The 25,016-nt window shown below is 39.2% G+C and overlaps 1 protein-coding gene across 1 annotated transcript in view; it reads right to left on the bottom strand.

Annotated features, from left to right (window-relative positions):
- Nucleotides 1-25,016, bottom strand: part of LOC104532437 (von Willebrand factor D and EGF domain-containing protein) — a gene marked incomplete at both ends in the record, with an annotated part of 138,878 nt that overhangs the window by 76,837 nt on the left and 37,025 nt on the right. Inside the window, 5 exons of the mRNA XM_029087386.1 lie at nucleotides 118-279; nucleotides 1,352-1,488; nucleotides 16,045-16,982; nucleotides 21,016-21,194; nucleotides 24,186-24,456. Coding sequence (XP_028943219.1) covers nucleotides 118-279; nucleotides 1,352-1,488; nucleotides 16,045-16,982; nucleotides 21,016-21,194; nucleotides 24,186-24,456 — 1,687 coding nt within the window. The remainder of the gene's footprint in view (nucleotides 1-117; nucleotides 280-1,351; nucleotides 1,489-16,044; nucleotides 16,983-21,015; nucleotides 21,195-24,185; nucleotides 24,457-25,016) is intronic.

Genomic DNA, 25,016 nt, shown 5'->3' with positions numbered 1-25,016 from the left:
ATTTCTGCAGGCATTTTCATTTCTGAAGGGAAGCAAATTGTGCTTTGCATTTTAATTTACCATGACAACTGATTTTCTCCTTCTAAAGCATTTCTTAGAAGCATAAGAAATTCCTACTTTCACTTGCCATCTTGCAAACGGCTCATCACCGGCGACAAAGTGCACAGCCTCTGTCTCTGTGATGTTCAGGAGAGGAATCTGGCAGTCAACAGCCTCAGAGCTGAGAAAATCTGCTTTTGTGGTTTCTTGTTCTCTTGATATCCATTCACCATTGAGATGCTACAGTAAAACAGAAGGAGAGTGCTGAAACTGAAGGCTCATATAAAGAAATTCCAGTTGTCAACATATGTTTATATTTCTAATTACTAATATAAGGTATTTCCAAATCATTTATATAAAAGAAATGATGTTGTTGCTCTAGCCACAGTAAAGAACAAGCCATGCTCCTCTATGCTTGCAAGTGGTCTATTGATTTGGGAAGTGCTGTGGTTTGCACTTGGGATGAGCAGTTGGGATAAGACAGGGCAGCATCATGGAGCAACTTTGTGTTTGCTCCTTGGGCTCAGCAGCCAGTTCATTGCTCCTTGAAGGCCATGTCTGCTACTTATCTAGATCAGCTGCATAAGACATCACTGGTTGTTAAGAGCCTACCAAGCTCTAAGTGGGCATGGAAGGCAAATCTCAGCTGTGCCTCATTAGCATGGTAGCACTGAATGGGAATTAGTCTTTTATGAGGTGGATTTATGAGGTGAATCAAACCCTGCATATCTGAGTATGCTGATACACCAAATAATTCAGTCCTAGCCTTGCCCATGTATAGTTGTTTGTAATAAAATCACAGTGTAAGCAGAGGAGATGGGTTTAATAGTAATTAAAACTTCTGACTTGGTGTTGAACTATGACTAAGAAAACTCAAGTAAAAGCCTCTGTAACTATGTTGAGGGTACCTCATATTTAACCACAAAATTTAGCATTCAAATGTGTTTAGGAAAATCACCAAGCGTACTGATTCCAGATGCACAAAATGAGAAATAATATTGTGATTTCAGGCTTCACCGGACTACAGTGCAGCTGAACCAAACAAAAGTTAAACAAAACCCCACAGAGAAAATTAGCAAGAACACATTGTTGTGCATTTCCAAGGAACCAGTCCTGGAAAGGGCTGAGCCTCTTCAGCTTCCTCTCGTTTATAGCAAGTGTATTGGCAATGGGTTTTGAAGGTGTTTGTACCCTGCGGTGACAGTGAGAGATGCTGGCATTTGGCATGGTTCAGGGTAAAAGACTTTAATAAAAGTGTGTCAAAGTCTGATTGTATCATCAATACTTCATGAGCCCATGGGAAGTTGCTTACCATTAACCTGGTGATCTCGCAGCGCAGGTTAGGTGACTCTTTGAAGCCGAGGCCAAACACGCGGATCCTGCTGCAGTCAGAGGCTCGAACATCACAGAGACCCTCGTTCTCTAAGCCCGTGATTTCCAAAGCTTGCTCTGAAAGGGTGAGATAGATATAAAACTTTAGAGAGTAGCGCTTACATGCCGTTCTGTTCTCATTTGACAGAGATTTTGTTGTTGATCCTGGTTGTTTTGGTTTAATTCTTTTCCTTGGGGTCTACCTTTCTTCCCTGCGAATTTACCTTGAACAGAGGAACAAGAGTTGTCGAAATGGGAGGCAGCAAACCTCCATTGAATAATTACTCTGTGCACCCAGCACTACAAGATGTATTAGTGAGCATTATATGGCTCAAGGAATCAATTAATTGAAGCTGCTGCTTCAGGATAAAAGGTCTTCAGTGGTAATACTTCTGCTGACCCAGGTTACAGGATGGGAGCACAGCTGAGAGGACAGGGTGTCATGCTGTAGAAGATGACCGTGCCACCAGGCTCCTCATAATGTGAAACAGCAGTGCAAAAAACGGTCCTTTTTTGTAAAAAAAAAAAAAAAAAAAAAAAGCTATGGATGCAATAAAAGTAATGTGTTCCTCAAAGGAATGCTTGCTTGTGAGGGTTAAGTCATTAATGGGTGGCACTCCGCTCTGCACAATGTCAGCACAAATGTCATGCACTAGCTAAGTTTCACCTAAATCCTATTTTGAGGCCTTAAGTAGGGCTTAAGTGATGTAGAGCCTGCACTGTCCCCCTTACAAGGTTGAATTTCACCCATTACTGTTTTTAAAATATTTTATGATTCTCGGGTAAAGGTTCATTTGTGTTCTGTCATACTTCAGGTATTCACCATTTAAAATTGCTCATTGCTTTCCTATTGAGGTTATTTTTACAGAGTCAAAATGCAAGTTCATTGTATGGCAGAATTCACTTCTTTACTTTAGAAAAAATATAATTGGACATGTGTTTGCATCGGCACTTGGATACTGCAACACTCAGAAGGTCTCTAATATGCTATGTCAAAGGCAGAAGGCAGTCAGGATCATGGTTTCATATTTTTATTGGTAATACTTGTAGTTCTGATGGTCAGGAGAAGCCACTCTGATGACAATACAAAGCAGAAAATTTACTTCTTGTTTCATGAACAACACTTAGTAGGGGCATGACTCAGAGGCACGTTGTGCACTGGCACAGTGTAGTGCAAGTTGTTTTTCCTGTTACGTGGTGGGGAGAGACTGCTTAGCTGTTCCTCTTCCCTGCCCCATCACCACTGCTCTGGCAAAGTAACATTGCCCATCGGTTTTCTCTGAGCTGTAGCTTGTCTAAAACAGAAGCTCTGTGTCTAATATTTTAATGGTACATTGGTTCAGCCCTGATTCAAGAGGCAAAACGCCCTGAGCTGAGTTGACAACCTTCCCCAGTACCTCACTGTTCCTTTAGGGCTCTGCCATTTAAGCTGTTAAGTGGGATGAATGCAGTTTAAACACTGCAATCCCACCAGATTGCAGCCTGTAACAACATAGCTGCGGGACTCGCCTTTTTCCAGAGAAAGGAAGGAAAGCAACATAAATGTGAAAGAGAGGGAAAAGACTTTTTCTATACTTCTGAAATGCTTTTAGCTTTTCTTTTATTCTTTTTTTTTCTTTATTGATTTTAATGGAGCACTGTTGGATGCTTTGCGATATTTACAAGGAGAGAAATGGTTTAGAGCTTATCAGCATTCATCAGTTAGCTGTGGATTTCTGTAACGTACAAAACTATTAGTCAGATGTGGTGAATGGCTTTGATAAATTGCCTTCTTCTGTGGTTAGTGCATAAAAATAATAATTAAAAAAGCTTAATTATGTTTTCCATGATATTTTAATAGTTACCCCCACTAGTACTGAGGTAGCTCGGATTGCATTAACTTTTTCATTAGCATTGCAGATTTTCAGGCTTCTGTGGGTGAAATAAAATCTCATAGCCTGGGAAGGAGTGAGGCACAGGAGCATGCTCCTGCAGCTGTTCCTCTTCCAGGAAGGCACTCACAGGTTGGTTGCTTGTCAGTGAGCCCTGTGTGCTTCCCCGAGGGTTTCCTTATGTCTTTATGAGCATCCTGACACTACCGTGACACCATTGTGTCAGGGCCAGGACAAGATTACCTGGCTTCAATGCTTTTTGAAATCATGGAATCATAGACTGTTGTGAGTTAGAAGGGACCCACAAGGATCATCAAGTCCAACTCCTGTCCTTGCACAGGACAATCCCAAGAGTCAGACCATGTGTCTGAGGGCCTTGGCCAAATGCTTCTGGAATATTTTCAGGCTTCGTGCCATGACCACCTCCCTGGGGAGCCTGTTCCAGTGCTCCACCACCCTCATCAGCATGGTATTTCATATTTATTTCTCTCAAACCATTCTATACAGACTTTTGTACAACATCTTTAAATTGATCTAAATCTGGAGGAAATATATCACCATATGAGCTTTGGATATCTTCTGTTAAGATTTGCCATGTTGAGGGTTAAACAGAGTGAAAATGAGATTTCTAGATTTCTTTTTTCTGGTGAAAGTGGTGAAAGGTTCATAGAAGAAAAATGCACCTTGTAGTTTGATGAAAGTGGGGGAAGGAGGGGACTGAGCTGTTGTTTCAGTGAGCTTTCTTCTGTTACTTCAGCCGGCCATGCCAAGCCACCTTCAGCTGGAAGCACTCTAATGGGAGGAATACACAGTTGTGTGGGAGACCATATGCAATTTTATGCTCTATTCCTTTATTTCTGGACAGTTTAAGATATGCTACTGAGATGGTAGTGGAGTCCTCATGCAGATTCTTACCAAGGCCTTTTGCAGGGGACGTTGGGAGGAGAGGAAGAGGGAGAAAGTCTGATGCAAAATGGAAGTAATCATAATGACTCGTTTTTAAACAAATGGATACTAGAGTTCATACCTTAAACCTCACTATGGACAATACACCATTAGTTAAAATGGTCATTAGTTTTAATCTAACTGGTTTTTAAAATGAGATATCACATTTAATGGGCATAGGAATTTTAGGCATTCGTTTGTAATGTCGTTTTCTGTCTGTCTTCCCCTCTGTCTTCTAGTTTTCCCATATATTAGCCAGTTTCAAACAAACATGGAAGGTGAAACCTCAATGACATTAGCTTGGGAAAAGTGTCAGGACAGTTGGTAGCTGGGTACTCACCCACACAGATCCTGCTCTTGCTGGGGGAAGCACAATCAAGGTTCAGCTGCTGTTCATCGCTCCCCATGTTAGTGGATGGGTAGTTAATGAGCCTGTGCATGGCATATGCTCATGGGCCAGAGAGGTGGAGACGTGAAAAGGGAATATTGGAGAGCCTGAAAAACCTTAGCAAAAGAGCTGCAAGTAGTTCAGTGGAGAACTGAAGGGAAGAAAGACAGGAGCAAAGGAAAGAGCTGGGAAATATCACAAAGGTGAGAGTAAGGGCAAAAGTACAGATATCCAGAGAAAGTGGAGACCTGGGATGGATGTCTGATGTCTGTGGAAGGGCAAGTTAGAGACAGGAGAGAAATCTGCGGGTAATCAGGCAGTGCATGGAGCAAGCTTGTGAAAATTTGATCTGTTTGAACATTAATAATTTATGTTTAGGAGTGTGAATACCACAATATAACAAAATCCAGGCCAGAACATCCTCCTTCTTTTCTCTGTATGGCCTATAGGCCAAAAATGTACTTTGGCTTTTACTGGTAGATGAAAAGAATGAAGCTCAGAGTAGCACCTAGGGCTCAGATGGGTGGCAGGGTGCAATTATGTTATGAAGGAGGATTTAAGGAGCTGTGTGTTCACATCCACTGACTCAGACACAGGCTCTTTGATGCCTTTCTAATGCCTGGTCTGCACACACCTCAAGTAAACACACCTGAAATGTGTCTGTTGCTAGAGCATCACATTGGGACACTGATGAACAGCAGGAGACGTTGGGGAAAAGAGTAAAAAAATCTCAGGTTTTAATAAAACTACCTTGGCATAAAAAAATGACATGACTCTGGAGCTGAAGGTTGCATCTAAAAGGCCTCTAGACCTCAGGTGGTGAGACAGAAGTAAGAGATCTGTCCTGTTTGGTTTGCAGTGCTTGTGCTGTGCCTCCCTTGAGAGACAGGGACCCTCCTGATCCCTCTACTTTGCCCTCAGTAGGAATTTGCAGGAAAGAATAATAAGTTCAGAGCTGCTGACAGTGCAGTTTCTTTATGTAAGCATTTGCAGGAGTCAAACCTGACAAGGAGCACAGGCTACATAATAGACTTTAAAAATCCCCACATAAATACACGATTGGTTTTATAGATACCTGTTGTAGTGTATTATGTGCATAATAAATATGAACAGATGTAGAAGTGAAATGGAGACAGTTGACACAAAATCAAGAATCTTGCAAAACTACACTTATTGAAGTCTTACTGACGGATAGATATGGTTCATGTTGGGTTTCTACTTTTGATTAGAAGAGTATTCTAGCACAAATGATGGTTCTTCTGCAGTGCTTCAAAGCTACACGTGCAACTTTGGGCTGGAGCAGCAGACCTGAGATTAAACCTGGCAAGAATTATTTTCAGATAAAAAGAAGGAAATGGGCTGCCCTGCTTTTCTTGATCAGGAAGATAAATAAGCAACCTAAGTCAGGAAAAGCAAATCAAGAACCAGATCATAAGTGCTGGATATGGTCACAGTTTTGCTGAAATGTGAAAGAAAATTGTCAATATTGTTCAGTTGCCCTATCCTTGAAATTATACAGCTAGTGGAGCAAGCTACTGTGCCAGAGCTTTCTGGGATGGTTGTGGACATCTGGATTTTGCAGTTATGAAGGTTCTGGATCAGAGCAGACTGATGCTCAGTTATATCACAGCTTGGACAGAGCAAGTCTCCATTCAAATACATGCAAAAATATTGTATTTCTTTCTTTTGTATGTAGGGTTATTACAGCAGCCATAGACACAGTTACTGAATGCATTAGTCTGGAACTCATGCTATCTGTAACCCAAAGCTCATTTGAAAATCCTCCCTAAGAAAAAGTATTACCGACAATGCACTGTTTGCTGAGAGTTTTGTGCACTAGTGACCTCCCTGGTTTCTAAATGAAGATTGTGTTTGTCCCTGCTTCCAAAACCAATTCTCAAAAAACCAGTTTGTCATAGTACCAAACTATAGACTTACGATCTTTAGCTTACGTGGAGTGGATCTGGTTTTCTGCTTTGAGGATCTCTGGTACCCAGGATGGGTTGCAGAAGTGAGCCCTGGGAGAGTATAGAAAAGGCGTTTTGCAAGTACTCATTGCATGTGAGAAATGGACTGGCTCAATTTCACCCTGAAAATGTCCCTGTGCTGCAACAATATGGTAGATTATTTTTGCTTTAGCTATCTCACTATGACTTTTTATGTTTGTTTGATCCTTCTGTTTTTAAAAGGCTTGCTAGCAATTTACTTTAGCAATAGAAAGAAGAGAAGCATGCTGTTGACTAGAGAGTATTGCCTCTTTTCTAGATGGCCTTGATGAGTGGGAAAACATAAGATCTAGTTGCACATTCATGGTGCTTACTGGTGTATCAAAGCAGGTCTCAGTTTCAGTCCCTCAAAGGTACTTCAGGGCAGAACCCCTGGCAGCATCTTGTGGCTCACCAGGAATGACTGCAGTGATGCCACCCAAAGGGATTTGGGCACAAGGATGCTCATGGATGTCATCACAGTTCTTATGGCCACGCTAGTATCCAGTTGGTTGTTTTTAGTAATTTTCCCATCTTTAGAGTTAGTGAATTAGAATAAGATCTGGTTATTACACTTGGGTTTTCATTCACAGTTGGTTGAACATTCTGTACTGGTGGATTGTGGGTTCTTTACAGAACATAAAGCATGATATAAGGGTGTTATAAGTTTGCTTTGCATTTTTATCTTTGGTCAGTTTCAATCAGACCTTTTAACAAGTTAAAGCTTTTAATTCTAAAGCTCAAAAACCGTCATGAATTTGTTATTTATCATGTGTGTGCGTGTGCGTGAGTATTTGAGGAAGGAGGTTATTTGTTCAGGGCTTTTTGTTTTGTTTTGGATTTAACAAGATTTAAGGATGTGCCGCCTGCAAACAGCCTGATGTAAAGAAGTTATAGGCATGCATCTGGAGTGTCTGGCTTTGGGCAGCTTAAATCAGACAGAATTTTATAAACTTTTCTAGCATTTAATTCTATATGTTTCAGAAAATGGTTTTCTTTAGATACATATTTCACTGAACTGCTTTCACTGCTTTGCATTAAAGCAAATAAACTGATCACCAGAAAAGATTTATCTCCCTGATCTGATTTGCAGGGAATAGTATGGATCACTGAGCATGCAACCTTCCATGTCCCTTATCATGAAGATTTGATATCCTTTTAAAACTCCGTTTCTATTGACTTTGTAACTATCAAGCTAATAGCCCTCTTCCTGCTCAGCCAGGTCTGTGCTTTGAATGGAAGGAACTGGGAGTTACAACCATAGATTAAGGCTGGTATTGATGTTTGCCTTTTCAGATACGTGTTTATTGCATCTGCAGCATCAAAAAGTAAACTAAAATTGCTATGAAAAGAAGAAAAGCTTCAAAACTAGCATGAAGCTTGTCAATCCCTGAGAACTACCCACAAATATGTTTTATGTGGCTGGGAAAAATCTGTATCCATTAATACAAAACAGAGTACCTAGGTGTCAGTCAGGATGCATCAATGGTAGGTTAGGTTGACAATTCTTTATTTTCTTTTGATGTTTAACTATGTTTCTTTTGTAAATTTTGTATTTCTTACTAAAATTTTTGTGGTTGGAGGTGTTAATTTGTTCTAAAAAGATCACAAGAGTGCTCTTTTCAAAAGCAGGTAGGTCCTATGTTCAAAAATTCATGTTGGATAAATAATCTCAAAGCCTTGATATTTACTCATTATGCCTTTTGTAATTATGACCACTGATGCCACCTTTGCTTTTAGCCTGAAAATAATACATTGGCGTAAAATTTTATGTCCCAAATCTGTAGATACTGTAGAATAATTTTATGCACATAAGATGCCATTATTATTAAGATTCATAGCTCACTCAGATGAGGAACACTTTTTTGTAGATGTCTGGGAGAAAGAAACCATGTATTTTTTAAATTAACATTTAATTATTTTTTTTTCTCCAGTTAACATTCAGTATTAAATCATAAATTGGTTTAACTAGGAAAAAGCTGAATAACTGAAAACAATCATATCTTTAATTGCATTATAAGTATTTTCATATTTATTCTTTATCTATTTTCCAATATTGTCCAGTAAGCTCTGGAAAAATTTGATATTAAGTGGAGATAACAGGTCTCAAAATAAAGGTTTTCATTTTCAAGTTATATAGAACCTCTTTTACAAAGTATTTATATCTTAGTGAAACCTCTTTAATGTCATCTTGAAGGAAATAAGAATATATCCTTAATATCTTTAAGCTCTATGTAAAGAATACAATCCCAGTGGAATAGAAGCAGCATAGGAAAGTATGTTTTATGCTGCAGCAGGATACAGTGATCTGCATGAAGTGTTCCTTGCTTTACAGAAATTATTACTCAAGAAAATAGTATTAGATAGAAACAGTTGAGGAGAATTTCAATAACTTATTATTTGAAAAGAAAAAAAGATTTTTAAAGAATAATGCCATTTAATAATTAATTTTTTATAGTAATAGCACTCTATTTTGGCAAGAAAAGTTTAATAGTAGTAAGTAGAGTGTTTGCTGTTCTCACGAGCATGTTTGACTCTTTGTTTGATATCCAGTTTTGAAAAATTGTTACAACTAATTGTATATACAGTGTTTTGACATATTAGCCCAAAGTTTGGTTGTGTTTTTTCTTTGTTGACTAGTCTAAGAAAATTTTAAAACCTGGTCAATTCCTGTGGAGAGGATCAGACAGAAATTACACAATTTCAGACAACTGTATTTCTGAGACCCTTCATGGTGGTATGAAATGTAATTCTCCCTTGAAGGTCTGGTCATGCCGGCACCACAGGCTGGTCACAGAGACAGAGGCTACCACCTTTACATCCAGTGAGTAGCGTGTTTCTTTGTAGATATCCTGTCTAGTACACACTTTTTACTTTGTATAGTCTAATTTATGCATTGAGAGCTTATATTGACCCAATACACCCTGATGACTCCGTCTGCGCTGTTGTGATGTATCACGTCAGCAAAACACATATTGCATGTGCCAAAAAGTATCCATTTACTTAACAGACTAACAGCACTTAAATAATCATTATACCACCATGATCTGGAATTTAAAGACCTTTGAATTGATAGAAGTGGGAGAAACATATTTATTTCAAAGTCAATATGTTCCCATAGAAAAAGCTGCAAAGCAGCTGTTTGACATAGAGAGCTGAAACACTCTGTCCCCTTTCACCCGAAGATCTCAAAACAATTTAAATATTTTCTTTAAATGTCTCCCTCATGTTTTGTCCTTGAAAACAGCAACTAAGCTTAAAAATAAAGCACAATTATATAAACAGTGAGATTTGTGTAATACGCACTTTATCCTCAGCTTGCATGACTGGCCTGATTAAAGCTCTGAGCTTATTCTGCCATGGAGAAGGGACATCTTCATTTGAACACCTCACCTGAGGAACTGTAATAGCTGACTCCATACTACTACTCAATATAATTATTTTTTAAAACAGTTGGTGCTTTAATTAATATTATTTAATTAGAGCACATGAACAAGACTCAGCCCAAGGCAGCGTGATAAATTCAGAAAGGTCTATATAATCATTCTAAAAATAACAGGGTGTAATTCATGTCACTGCTGTTGCAGGTAGGTCTGAGGAACCAGAAAAGCAAACCTGAACCTCTGAAAATGGGGTTGGGTTCACAGAACTTCTTAATAATACCACTGAAATTTATTGTTATGAAAATGGGATATTCATAAGCGTGTTAGTTGTTAACTTCTCACCTTCTCACCATAATTTTTGCTGTCTTTCATTTCTTTGCTAGCTATTTTTTTTTTCCAGAATTTTCCACATAGAAATTTAAACTTCAGGTGTCATTACTTCCCTGAAACTAATTTGTCCTTATTATTCCTCATTACCTTTTATCTTGTAATTGCTCTTTAGAGCTTCATACAATCTGCATGTTACATCCCTCTATGTGTGCTTTACTACTCCTGATTTTTTTTTTTATAAGCAACATGGTCAATATATACATCCGGTAAGCACCAACCTGATTTGCTATCTGTGGTAATTGGATTCTGCATTTAATTACAGGTGGTAATGACATTTTAAGCACCTTATACAAGTGTTGGGGGGTTTTATGAAATGTTAAGCAACATTAAGAAAGTCTAAGCTTCTGGAGCGTTGCCAGATTTCAGAGGTGCCTTTCAACTCCAAATTGCAGTTTTCATGTGAGGATAATTATAGCTCTGACCACCTGGACTGCTGCTGTTGGAGTCAGGCAGCGCTGGGGAGTGAGCCTGTCTGCAAGTCACACCGCATCTTCTCTTTTTCTACATGTTTTCATTTAAAATTATTCCAAATATGTGATGGGTTGTGTTCTGATCCCTAAAAGTACTGAACAGCCATTTTTTTATGTGTGTACACTGGTCAAAACCAGTGGCAGAATACATTCTGATATACTGGTAGTGTAGCTGAGATTGAGTGACCTTGGGAGAGATATCTGAATTATGTTGATGGCCTCCTTGATCTTGGGGGAGTTTTAATTCATGTCTATAATTCCAGCCTGAGAAAATGAGATGGAGATTTGTTTTGAAGCTAATGGGAAAATATATGACCAGCAAAAGGAGTCGCCTGCTCCTTCATTACTCATGTAACTTCTCCTGTAAAATAACTTTTTCCTAACAATGGGATTTAAATTATAGCATTTCCAAAATCAACATACATCCTTCTGTTTCTTTGGTCCTGTCTTTTTAAAAGAAAGTGAAAGAACCAGCAGTTTTATATGTCCTGCAGAAACCTAATTCAGTTCTTAATTTCTCCTCCTTTTCTTCTCTGCTTATTAGTACAAAAGCCCAAAGGCTTATCCTGCCTGTGCTTGCCCAGTGCTGATTGCCTGCCTGCTGCCAGCCGGGTCAGGATGCCTGAGCTGCCAGTTAGGGGAGTGAAGCTGTCCCTGTTGGAACACACAGCTTTATTTCTGAGATTGATCTTAATTCTTCATCTCTAATAGCCTTTTCTGGTGTGAAATCCTGGCTTTAATGACGTCAACTGGACTTCAGTTCTGAGCACTTCCAGGCTTTTGAACTGCTGTTTAAGCAGCACATCATTACTGTGTGATACTGTAGTACTTTTCCCTTCAAATAGGCATTATATCACACGCTGTCTGTGTAGAACATTTCTGCCTATGAAACGTAAAAACAAGCAAATATCTTTAAAAATGTTGTGAATAAAACTGAAAAAATCAAGAACGGCTAAAGGTGAAGCTCACACTAATACTTATCTTGCTTGTCTGTACTAAATTAACTAGCTGACCTTTTCTAAGTATTATAATGTCAGAGTGATTGGCACACCAGACCTAAGATTTTATTTCTCCTGGTAGGGGATCTGACCTCTGGCTGGATGTATAGATCTGTTTTACCTTGCATTTCCAATATCAGGCACTTTTATAAATACACAATTTCTGTCTTTTTATATATAGAGAAAGAATATTCTAGATCACTCATAAATTCATTTATAAATAGTCTGTAATACATGGAGCTCATTGCAGTTCATCACATTTATTCACTCTAGACTGCGGCAGAACTTTTGCTTCTCCATAATTAATGCTGAAACCAACTTACAAATTCTTCTCTTAGCTTCTCTACAGTTATGCCGAACACAAAGGAGAAGGTTCTGCAAATTAAATGTGCTGGTTGTTACCTTGGGCTTATTTTAATTTTCCTGCAATACTTTTTTTCACCATTTTGCTCAAAGTCAGCTTCAACTTCAAATGCTTCTCCATCCCATTATCTCCATACCAGTAGTACATGGGATGGACTAACCTAGTAGCCAGGTCTTGCTCTCTGCTAGGCTCTGGTGTGGCTAGCTGAGCTATAGCCCTCCCAGCATGTACTGGTGTCTTACCAGTCTAGCATTAGTTGGTATCAGGATATCTGGGAGAATAGGAGGAACAAGTACTAGAAGACTTGGCCTATTCTTAATTTATTTTTTATCAAGTGTGCTTTTATCTTTGGTATCAAGAATTTAAAACAAATTATCTAGATTAAATTACTGACCGTCCTGTAAGAAGCTAATAACATTTAAAAGGCTTCAAACTGCTACCACTGACATAGAGGGAAATTCATACTGCCTCCCACTAACCCATCACATGGAGAAGTTGAGGACTCTTCTGGCAACATGCTTTGGGAATAGTCAAGCAATAGCAATTTACAGATTCAGAGGTATATTTTCCGAAGTGTTTTGCATTTGTGGAACCCATGTTACAGAAGGTATTTGCAGCTCTCCTGATCATCGCTGTTCCCATTTGTAAATACTGTGATGTTTTATGTAAATTTGTTCAGGAAATGGATTCTCTTTATTTGCAGTGTCTTCATTTTGGGGGAAAAAACCCAACAATCCAAACCAAATCCAGCCAAACACACCCTGTTTTTTTATATGAAGGAGGATCCCTTATTTAACAATAAAACTCTCAAAAATGTTAATGAATTTTCTTTCATTTTGTCTGTAGGTAAATTTTTTTAAAAGTAATATTTGCTTAAGCAGCTGTTTTTTTTTTCCCCACGTTAATGAAAAACAGATTGTAAAATATTTTGAATAAATATTTTCTTTAGGATGTGGAACACACAATGAATTGTTAAGTAGTTTTATTGTCTACAAGGATATTTGGGAAACAGGAGTTCCTCTTTAAGATCCTAATTTTCATGCACAGAACAGCTCAGAGGTTTATATGGTTGAGGGGTCTATCCCCATGATCCATGCTGCATGTTCAGGGTTTTACCCTTTACAACCTGGTAGGTAGGTAACAAATAGAAAAAGATAAATCTATATTTTGCAGAGAAGATTTTACTGACTAAAGTTAATTCCACTAGCCTTCATAACAGTCTGTTGTGGCATTTTGTCTTTTTAATTTTTCTTCTGTATTGGGTAAGTTCCCAGTGTATGTTTATGATGTGGAACACACTGTGAGTGACTGTTGTCTCCCACCTCTGGAGACAGACAGCTGTTGATGAGAGGGCAGTATATTATCTCACTAGTATGGTGGAAAAAAGAAAAATGAATGGTAAATGTTCCCCAGGTTAAGTGCACCCTTGGGAAGACATGCTCTGCACATGAGAGTTATGCCACTACCTTTTCCTCAAGAGAAAAATAAATACTGATGGCTCAAAATGGAATTTTCTGCTACATTTTATTCAATGCTTTCTATTCTGATATCACTTTACTTAGCTAGAAGGCATTCTTCTGCTTGAGTAGTAGTTATTAATGTGTTCTTTAGGTTTTCTTAAATAAAAAATAATACTTGTACTTAAAATTTACACCCACAGAAAATATTTTACAGGTATTAATTTAAAAAAAAAAAATTACAAGTCCTTAGCTGCAGCTAAGGTAACATGGGTTGTATACAGTGTGATAGAGAGAACAAAGGCCATTCACTTTTTAAATCAAATGTTGCCCTTGAAATGTTGGGAAAACTGCACAGGAATTTTGGAAAAGGGCCTTCTGCCTTAGTTTTAGGAAAACTGCTGAAGCTGTCAATGTTAATTTTGTCTCAATGCTTAAGAAATTCACCCCCAGCAAATGGAGCAGTATAAGCATTAAGGGAAATTTCTACTTTCCTAATTGCAACAGTGCGAATCCAACACCAAGCTTGCTTCCCCCAGGGACCAGGCTAAGCAGGAGGATGCTGGTGCTGAAAACTCAGCCTCCGTGAAGCAGCTCTCGCTCGGGGGAGACCCCACGGTGGAGGAGCTGGTTTCCAGGTGAGCAGTGCTGAGTTTACTGGAGGGGGGCGTGGGGGGTAGGGATACTACTTTGGAAAACTAGAGGGAATAATGCAATGTACTGTGAACTCTAATAAACCAGACTCCCAAAAGAGAAGTGATATGAAGCAAAGACCAACGACCACCTTTTCCTCAACTGGAGAAAAGTGAAGCACAGGCCATGAGAGACGGACAAAGCAGTCAGACTGGGCAGTAGTAACGGCTTACCGTGTGTTTGCCACAGCTGAGGTATGTTTGTTTTCCACTTCTCACTTCCCTGTGCAATCTCAGGCCCTGCTCTGTACTCTGTCCTTGTTTATATTTGATGTTGCAGTAAGAAGACAAGGTGCTATTGGCTTTTACTTGAAAGGTCATATTGAAGTTATTTTCTTCTAATCTGAGCGATTTCAACCATAGCAAAGTAAAATAAAATTTAAAAATCTGGCCTAAGCAACCTCCCTAACCTGACCATATCACAGAGAAATTAAGTTAAACACTGAATTGTATATTGGACTATAACTGCAAAATTGCTCAACTTGCTTTTCAGTCACTGGTGTCAGTTGTTCTCTGTGTGAACCAGAATGAATTCCTCCAAATTTAGGAAATGATCCTGCAAATTTCAGCCCGTCATTAACAAAAAACAAATGTCAGGATATATTTTAACCACTTTAAATCAGTGCACTGAAGACACATTTGTTGTAGAGCACGTGGGTAGTCTCGTTCTGGCCTTGGGGTACTAGATGTGCCGCTGAGTTCCTGGGGCTGGCTGTGATGTGGATGTCTCAGCTAAGCCATGATGACTGACCCTAGATAAGACCTTTACCTGTCCTAAATAGACAATAATGTCCCTTAACCTAAACATCATAGAAAAGGCTTTCCCCCACATTTGGGATGGGCTAAGAGAGAGCATGTCTTGTCATTTCAGCTTAGCTGAAATGCTGTTAGTTCTTAAGCTGCAGGAACTCAACTCTTTGGCTGAGCCTTAAGTACCTTTTTGTAACTTCAAACATAAGCTTATGTGGTTTGCTGAGGCAGGGCTTACATTTTGAAATTAATGTGAACATTTTTGCCTGTACTTAGTTTCAGGCACTGTCAGTACTCACTTTGGACTTAGATTTATCCAGTGAGGGGCTGAACTGTAAAGAAGAAACAGACCTAGTGGGATAGTCTCCTGTGTAACTGTAATTCATAAATATTTGCAGAATGAGGTCTGCAGGTTCAAATATGTCCTGTAGCTATTTTATGGCTTTGACAATGTTACCTGTTCATTTAGTCACTTTTAATTTTTTTTTTTTTTTTGTTACTAGTACAGTGTTTGAAATTAATTTAAAAATTGTATTCTCTGTTGATCAGGAAAAAAAAAAAAAAAAAAAAAAAGAAGTAGCTATACAATGTTAACATGAATGTTGACCAAAAGGTGAGCAGGACCCTCTTTTTTGTCAGAAGCTTGCTTGTCAGCATGCCTGTGATAGATCAGATGTAAAGAAAATCACTTCTGCAAAACCAATTTGCTAAGGGGCTTGTAAAATCCATTTTTAAAAAGTTACTGAGGCGAAAAAGTGAAGGACCAGCCAACCAGCTATTTTGATCAGCTCTTCAAGGTCAAAACCTGATTACTAATTCATCAAATATCTTACTGGTAGCACTGTTTGAAGAGCAAACAACTCTGTGCAGATGTTCTACCCAATAACTCTAATACCATGGAAAGATGGGTAGGGTAGGAACAAACAGAATTTTTTACTTACTTTTGGCAATGCTACAATCATAGGAGCTGTGGTCTTCAAAGCACTGGCAGCCCAGTTTGGTACACTGTCCATTGCCATTACAGAAAGCAGGACACCGGAGAACGGTGAGGATTTCCTCCTGGGCAGCAGATGGATGGTTTTCTGCATTAAATGCTCTATTTCTCCTTCCTAGCACTCTTCTTTCACATTCATTTTCCAAAAGGGCTATCAGTGCCCTCACCCAAGCCACGTCATCTTTGAGCTGCAGATCTGAAAGGCATATATCAACTGCCACATCCATCTGTTTTCCAAGGAGACCTTTACACACTAAGCCAATGGTGGAATTTGCAAGAGTTTGGTGGCAAATCTCCCGAGCTTTGGCAGCGGTTAAGCCATTGGGAGTGGGCCATGACAGTGGAAGTTTTGTCCGAATACCTTCAAAGTAATCCTCTGGGAAAAAATATGCAAAGCTCTCTGAGTCTCTCTGGCTTGGGTCATGCAATGGGTGAAAGGATGAGTATTCATAATAGTCTCCTTGCCTTTTTGCTCTCCTTAGGTCTTCTATTGGTTTGGTAGAGTTAATGGAAGTGTTGTTTTTCATGGAAACATTGTGTGTGAGCAGTTTTAATCGATACTCAGGGCTACCTCGCTTTTGGACTGATTTAGACAGATATTTCTGATCAAAAGACATGGTCGATAGTTTCCCATCTTTTCTTAAAGAAGACTCTGTTTCTGAGTGAGTGAAAAATTCTGACGTAACATCTAGGTATGGGATTGCAGAAGTGTAATCCACATGATCATAATGACAACCAGAAGATGGAGCAAAAGGAGTCTGGAAGGCATTCAGCTTGTTTATCTCAGGCACAGACCTATTGCTCTGACATCTGCAGTAATTTTTCCTTTGCTTCATCTCAGAAGGTGCTGGAGTCTTGTCAAATAAACTTTTCCCTGGAGGTAATCTGATTTAGAAATAAAGAGAGATTAGAGGGAGGAAACGTTCAACAAATTAATCTACAGTACCAACTAAACTTTCTTTCCCTGAGGCTGGGGAATGTATAAATTCCCAATCTTCCAAAGTACTTAAGAAAATGCTTAGATTTAATCTCTGTTTTCTTTTAGTCACTTTTGCACTGCCCTTCTTGAGTTGTCCCGTACGTTTTTTAGCACTACGTTGGGACATTTTAGTAACAGATGCTTAAGTGCTTTGCTGGAGTGTTGCCTAACTGCTTGACTTCTCTTTGCAGAACTTTCTGTAAGGTGCAGGTTACCTTTTGCATATTACACATGAAATAAGGCCTTAGATTTGTCCCTGGTGTGACTCAGATACGTCTCAGAGAATGACAAAAAAGACGTATTTGTTTCAAATGCTTTATTATGAAAATCATCTTTATTTATGTGCCTGTGCTCTCCTTACCAGGTGTTTCCTCTAAGACTTGGATCACTATGTTTTTTCTTTTAGTTTTTTCCTTTATTTTTTTATGCATGCTTAATTTAATTCTTGTCTTCTAATGGAGCTTTCTTTGAATTTTTCTTTTGACAAAAAGCAGTTTTCTATTGATCACAGGACTAGGCTATCACATAAGGTAAGGTGATTTTTTTTTTTCCCTTTTTAATTTAGTCCAGCTTTAAGATGGATGAACTTCTAGAGAGTTCAGTTTGAATAAATAGCCATGTTTAAAGTTTCTTGGGAAATTTCATGAGCACAAGAACTCTTATTGATCATGTTTGTGCAGCACAAGAGGAGTCCTGGAGCTTCATAGAAAAATATATGCTTCTTGTCCCAATAGTTGCCAGCACTTTATTTCCAGACAAATTTGAAATATCACCAAAACTTTACATTATTTTGGTAAGCAATTCTTGCAGCCAGAATGTGAGATTTCTGAGAAGTGAAGGCACTTGCCAACATTTTGCAGCCAGACACTAAGTCTAATTGCCTTTATCCTATTTTCCAATATATACTGAAAATGGCATATATGATATTATTATTTTGCTGATTTATAGAATACTACTTTTAAATAAAATATCATGGTGACATAGGAAAAATGAATTAATTTATCTCTCTGAAACAGGAGCCCAGACATTTATGAAACCATTTTTCCCAATGTGTGGGCACAGCAGAATACGATATAATACGACAGGACAGCTTTTGTGCTCACAGATGCACAAGCTATTCTGTGCTTTCCTACAGTCTAGAAGAATAAAACATATTTGCTGATTGAGGAAGCACTGAAACAACTTCTAGTCCTTCAGAAAACGCAGCTTCATTATTTGAGTGGGCATCCTGCACACTCTGTTCCTCCAGTTCTGCACAGTGGTGTTACCTGCCATTGAAGCTGCCCAGACTTGCATCATGAACTAACTTCAAACCTAAATTAAGGCAGCAGAACTAGCTCTTTCTTGGAGGGAACACTATGTAAACTGGAGGCTCTAGGTAAATATCACACATTGAATAAATGATAATAATTGCATAAGCTGGTCCAGAATTTGAGGTGCTGGAGTGTGTCGGAGAAGGACAATGGAGCTGGGGAAGGGTCTGGAGCACAAGTGTGAAGAAGAGTGGCTGAGAAACCTGGGGTTGTTGAGCCTGGAGAAAAGGAGGCTGAGGGGAGACCTTCTCGCTTTCTCCAGCTCCCTGAAAGAGGGTGGAGAGAGGTGGGGGTGGGTCTGTTCAACCAAGGAATAAGGGACAGGACAAGAGGAAAAGGCCTCAAGTTGTGCCAAGGGCAGTTGAGATTGGATGTGAGGAAAAATTTCTTTGCTGAAAGGGTTCTGAGGCATTGGAAGGGGTTGCCCAGGGCAGTGGTGGAGTCCCCATCCCTGGAGGGTATGAAGAGTTGTGTAGACATAGTACTGAGGGACATGGGTTAGTTGGGGACTTCTCAGTGTGTGGTTCATGTTTGGACTCAATGATCTTAAAGGGCTTTTCCAATCCAGGCAATTCTGTGATTGGAACATAAACCACAAATCAAAATTTTCAGTACAATGAAACTCTCTTGCCTTGATATTTTATTGTAACAAATTCCTTTGCTCTTTCTTCGTGAAATCAAATACCTTGCTTTGGTCAGCTCTGGTCAACAGGATGGGGTTGTATGGTGTGGAAAGGATGGAGTAACTGGAAACTCCATCCTTCCTTACAGGCATGAAAATACCACTCAGCTAGGATGTGTCTTCTGTCCCCTGCATAAGATGACTAGACTATCATTCCTCTTAGTTACCCATTATAATCAAGGAAGAGCTAAAGAGAAGTTTTTCAAACTGAGTTGGATTATAACAATGGACATTTGCTGCTGGTTTCTCAAAAGATTTCAAAAGTGGTTTGAAAAATTTATTTTACCTGCCTAAAATACACGTTTTAAAATTCAGAACTTCTTGTCCAGATGGTATTTAAGGTCTGTGAGGATCCAATGTTGTTTTGTTTAAAAGTTTCATTGTAGAGCTGATGTTTAAAACAGATCCGTGTCATTCAGAGCCCTGCAGCTGCTTGAGAGAGGTGGGAGCCAGGGAAAGCGCAGAACTGGCAGATGGTGAGCACTCAGACTAGCTTCAGGTGCTGAAGAAAATCTAACATGCTTTCACTGTTATTTAAAAGGAAATTAAAAACAGCAGCAGAAAAACTACCCTCCAGGTTTTGAGACCAATCCAGTCTCTTCTGAAGGTGGCTTTAACCCTTCCATTGGCTTAGTTGGTTTTTTAACCAGGTTCTGAAGGGTCCTTGAGAATCCATCCTTGGGAGTATTGCAAGGTGACACTCATCGCCCCTCTTGCCCTTCTCACTTAGCAGGAGCTTCTCCTGCCTTCCCTGAAGTACCTTCATCACATGTGCCGAGTGCTAGGAAACTCCTTACTGTTTTATAAGAAAATTCCTACATATTGTGCTTTGGCTTCTGATCTTTCAACAAACTTGCTTTGAACAGGTCCTCCTAAGGATCTTCTTAGCCCCTTTGTGGATAGTCAGCAGTTGGTTGGTTCTTGCACTAAGACGTTTTTCCATTTGTCTTTCCAGAAGCAAACAAAACAATTCTATGATTTGATGGTTATCACATTATTAAGATGTTAAAGATGGTTGTTGACTTCTAAAGAGTACAATTTGTAATGACAGGTCAAAACTGCCATTAAACAGCCATTATATAGGCCTGTTGAATATAAATAGAATACAGTAGAGGTGTTTGTTTATTTTCTGAAATGCAATACGTCTAATATCTGTTGTTCCTATAGGATTGCACTAAGTTCCCATGTACAGATTAAGTGGCATGTTGAGGTACTTTGCCTTATTTTTCCTTATTTGCAAAACATACTCCACAAAAATCCCCTATACAGTCAACCAAACCCATTTTGGTTTTGGGAACACATATTAGCCACGTTTAGATTTCAGCAACAGGAATTAAAATATGGGATAGGGGTAGGGGTAGGGAGACAAACAGGGATATGTCCAAGTGCCAAACTCCTGGCTTTGATTCCAGACCATCTGTCTCAGAAAATGCAAGTTTTTAGAGCTCACTAGTATAGTTATCATTAGTAGAGTAGATATGAAGTTTTAGCATGGTACATATATTACCACACTTGTCAAAATGTAACATTTAATCTATATTCATATATTGTAATTGGTGTTCAGGACTAAAAGAACAAGGGAAATACCAAACCCTTAATTAATCCCTATTGTCAGTTATCTACGTTTTCTCTTGTGGGTGAGAACTACTTTTTTTTTTTTTTTTTTTTTTTAACAGCTGAGTGGGATCTTAACACAGCTGTTAACCTGGCATCACTTGCAAATAGGAAACTTCTCTCTCAGTAACTGATAATGTCTATTGTGCTGACTGAAAATGAACCCTCTGTGCTGTTCAGATGCTGATGGGTGTCCAGGCTTCCCTCGCCAGATTAAGGAGATCTCTCTGTGAGATCATTAGGGGCGTATGTAATAAAATAAACCTATCAACACCCTTGAAACAGTGCTACAGAGCATCTCCCAGTCCAGGATCCTCTCTCACTTTGTACCTCCACTCCTCTATGAAGTCTTCCTCAGGCACATTGCTCAGGTCGTTGTGACTGATCCCGTCAAAGAGGCCACACAAACCTCTGGTGCTGTTGAAGTCACTTCCTGGCGTCCTCACCGTCAGACCCATTCCCCACTCGCTCATGTCGGCTCGAACAAATGCTCCCGAAGGGAACAGGATCTGAAGAGGCAGAAAAAAACCCTCAGTGAATTGAAGCCATTACCAAGCTTTTTATGCAATAAAAAAAGTGTCCCTTTCTATAAGTGAAAATATGAAAGTGGGACATTGGCAACAGTGGAGGTAATTTAAGATCACTTAGATACACTATAAATATTTGTTCATGCTATTATTTAGCTTCCTTTCAACTTCTGTGGTACTAATATCTGATAGCATTACACAAATCTAAAACCACACAAGTACTTTCTTTTTAAATTAATAATTACATCCATTGAAATGTTCCCACTGGTAAATTACCAGCTAATTTTTGAAGAGACTTCTATGACAATAAGGCCACCCTTGTGTCTTTGCCTGGGAAATAATTTCTTTTAGATAAACTGCCAAGTCTGAAAAACAGCTTTCTTCTCTCTGAAAAATCGTTTCATTTTCCAAACCCAGATTACCCAGAAAATGATTGTGTTTTAAAGTGGATAAAGCCATTTTCTCAATAAAGAACTTGGGGTAGGCTTACATTGACCTTTAAAAGAAAAAAATATCTTGAGGTTAAGACAAAGAAGTAACTTTGTGCATAACAGATTTTTCAGATTGGTGTCCCAACAAGAGGAAAAAAAAAATCTATTCAACTGAACTGAATTTTTGTTTGTCTGCTTTATTTTTACAGGTAAAAATAAAATTATTTTGAAACTGATCTGTGCTGGGAGTGGGAGCAGGACCACTCTATCCTGATAAGTAACCTTTATTTTTTTTCAATCCAAAATTAAATGTTTTCATTTAATCTTAAAAAATACATTAAAGAGTTGGAAACATCTCATCACAATTATTTCAAAATAACTATTTTCTTTTTTTTTAAGTCATCCCTGCCTGAATATAATTTATTCAGCCAAATAATGGCCATTGCTTTTCTTTCTCTTGGTGGGGATTTTTTGGTCCCTTGGAAGTTCCTCTCCACTAAATCAATTCATATCTGTGAAGAAGCAACTAGCTTATATTTGTATTTCTGTGCTGGAATCCAGAGTTTACATTTTGGCTGCACTAAATAATAATCTTGTTCATTTTAGTTTCCCAGTCATCATTCAGGCATGAGAATACTTTTTGAGGAGCTCTCTGTGAGTGATCTCATCCAGCTGAGTGGAGCAGCAAAGAGCCGCTGATTGCAATAACAGCTGGGGACACTGTTTTGAACTCAGACCCTCTGTGTTTTGATCAGGGCATTTCAAGCATCCTTTTTAAAAAATCTGTTGGCCTTGGTGAGTAATGGAAGTCATCATATAAAACCAGTTCTTTGAATACATCAGAAGGTCTTGTCTGTACCTCAACCTTGGCTCACTTCCCAAGGTAAGTTTAAAAAAAAAGATTCCTCAACATAAAGCTCAAATGGCCTGATGAGTTAATTTTTTCTTAGTGGTTTAATATGTAGAGCGGGAGAACTGCAGTTGACACGGTGCTGGGTAGGATTTGATTTCCTCCTTCAGATAAACATGTGCCTTCTAATTAAGTGCTTTACTACAGGGAAGAGCATTTCCTACAAGGCTGAGTATAAAATCCTTGCAGCCAGGACTGCATGATCTGCTTCACTCTTCAGTGCTCTCTGGATTCATATTTACAGGTGTGGATTTATTTCAGGAAATTGGAGATCTGTAACCCTCTCTTCTCCCGCTGTCCCATGCAAAGTGTCCCATGTGCCACTGAGGACCTCACAACTGCCCAGGCTTTCTGTAACCCACCTGGATTTAACACTGATTGAGGCTTTGAAGAAGCTTTTTGGAGACCTCAGTTTGCAGAGATATATAGTGATTGGCTGCTGGAAGCTGCTACCTTGCATAGAAATGAGAGTGACAACCCCATTCAAAGCATCAACCTTGAATGATGTGGGAGTGGTGGGAGAGCCAGCTCCCGGTCTGTGCGAGATTGGCGATGGGCAACTGCTGAGCAAATCAAGATGCACCGTGCACAACGTCATGATCAGGGACCATCTTCATTGCTGCACAATTCCTACAGATCCTGCTTCAGATCAGTGCAGGATTCATATTCACGTCCTGGGAGTGTCCTGATTTGTTTCACTGAGACGTTCACAAGGTGTAAATGAGAATAGGGATCCCTTGCTAGGATTATTCTAGTAATAAAACAGTAAAGATACTGCATTCAGTTGCAAAATGAAATGACAGCTTGCTTTCTGCTTTTTCTCTCTTCTGTAATTAACAGACTTTCAATTACTACCTTACCAAGATCTGTTCCAAGTGAGATCATGAGGAGAGCCAAACCTGGGCACTGCTTATATTGTTCTGGCTCTTTTATGGATCAATCTTCACACAGAACATTTCCTGGCAATAAATCTTGATGATACAACTCTAGCTTAAAATTATATTTTTGGCCGCAATGTGTGGCTCTTCTCCTCACCAAAGCCCCTGGTGCAGCCTGCTCTTGTTCTTCCAGTGATTTTGCTGGATTAGTGTGGATAAGTGCTACTCATGCAAAGTATGTTTTGGCCATATATTTTTTTAGGCAAATATTTTAAATTATACCAAATTTTGTGCAGTTGCAGCCCATTTTCCTGGCTTTTGGGGTCTATCTGGATCTGACTAATTTTGCTTTACTGTTCCACTCTGGAATGACATTAATTTGCTACCTGTGATCTTTCCTTGAACATTTATACTGTAAGCTCTGCAAAGAAATTTACTTTATGTGATGCAGTTGGGTAGCGCCTAGCATAAAAAAACCGAGAGCAGATTGCTGTACTGCAGAGAGTAAGTGACAATATTGGCACTCGGCTACGTCTCTGAGAAATTTCCAGAGATATTTGTTTTGTTTTACAGTTTGTTAAACTAACACTTTAACCAGCTTTTTCCCTGCATCTCATTTTTCGTTACATTTTGCTGCAGGCGCTCTTATGGCTTCAGATAGATATTTTTGTAGCAGCTTCATTAATAATTCAGAACTATTAAACTCACATTTTTAAAGACCATCAACAATAAGAATACTTGAATATCCACCTACTGTTATTTTTCTCCCTCCGTAGGACTTTAGGATTTTGACTTGTGGTGATGCCTCAGTGCTTTTGACGACTAGCTGGGGTCTGCTCTCCCGAAAATGACCATTGCAGGTGTCCAGCACCACAGTGTCACCCCCTTCTCGCGCAGCTACACCGCAATTGCAGGCGGTGGCGGAGCGGTGACCTCCGCAGTCCCACTGTCGAACGTGCACTTCAAACACCCGCGACACGCTCCGGCACAAAAGAAAAGTGCCAATTTTATAGTTATCGTAGCGCCTAAACAGCAACAAATCAAAAAAAAGAAGAGGATTTAGAGTCCCAGAGCATCCACCTGTGACAACTGTTTGTTGGTACTCGTACAACAACACTCCTTCGTTAGACCAGCATGGTGGTTGGCCTTGAAGGAGGGAAAAATCAGCACGTGGGGAAGTGTTTCTCCCGCACCGTAAGCAAGGGAATGCCATCACAGTTATTAGTTGGAACTGCATAAGAATTCATGTGAGAAGTGGGGAGCTGTCTCCCAGCTGCTGCTATGGCAACGGGCATGGGTAAAAAGGATAAACATTTGATAAAAAGCAAATGGGAAAAATTCCCTGCCTCCAGGCTCCTTAATAAATATGTTTTGGTTCTAACCGGATGCTTTACAGCATGATATTCTTCAAAGCAAAATCAGTGCTCAGAGAACCTCTTCTGTGAGTAATCACTAACTTTTACAAGACTGACTGTGGCGAGGTGAATACTTCCTGTGAAAAACGAGGATTCTACTGAAAACCTGTTAAAATGAAGTTGGTTCCTCCTCCTCAACAACTTCTCTGTAAGCACAACTTTTGTTCTAA

The sequence above is a fragment of the Antrostomus carolinensis genome, unplaced genomic scaffold (genome assembly GCF_000700745.2).
Source record: "Antrostomus carolinensis isolate BGI_N321 unplaced genomic scaffold, ASM70074v2 scaffold771, whole genome shotgun sequence".
Lineage (NCBI taxonomy): Eukaryota > Metazoa > Chordata > Aves > Caprimulgiformes > Caprimulgidae > Antrostomus > Antrostomus carolinensis.
Note: the sequence above shows the minus strand (reverse complement) of the source record. Positions and strands in the feature narration are given on the sequence as shown.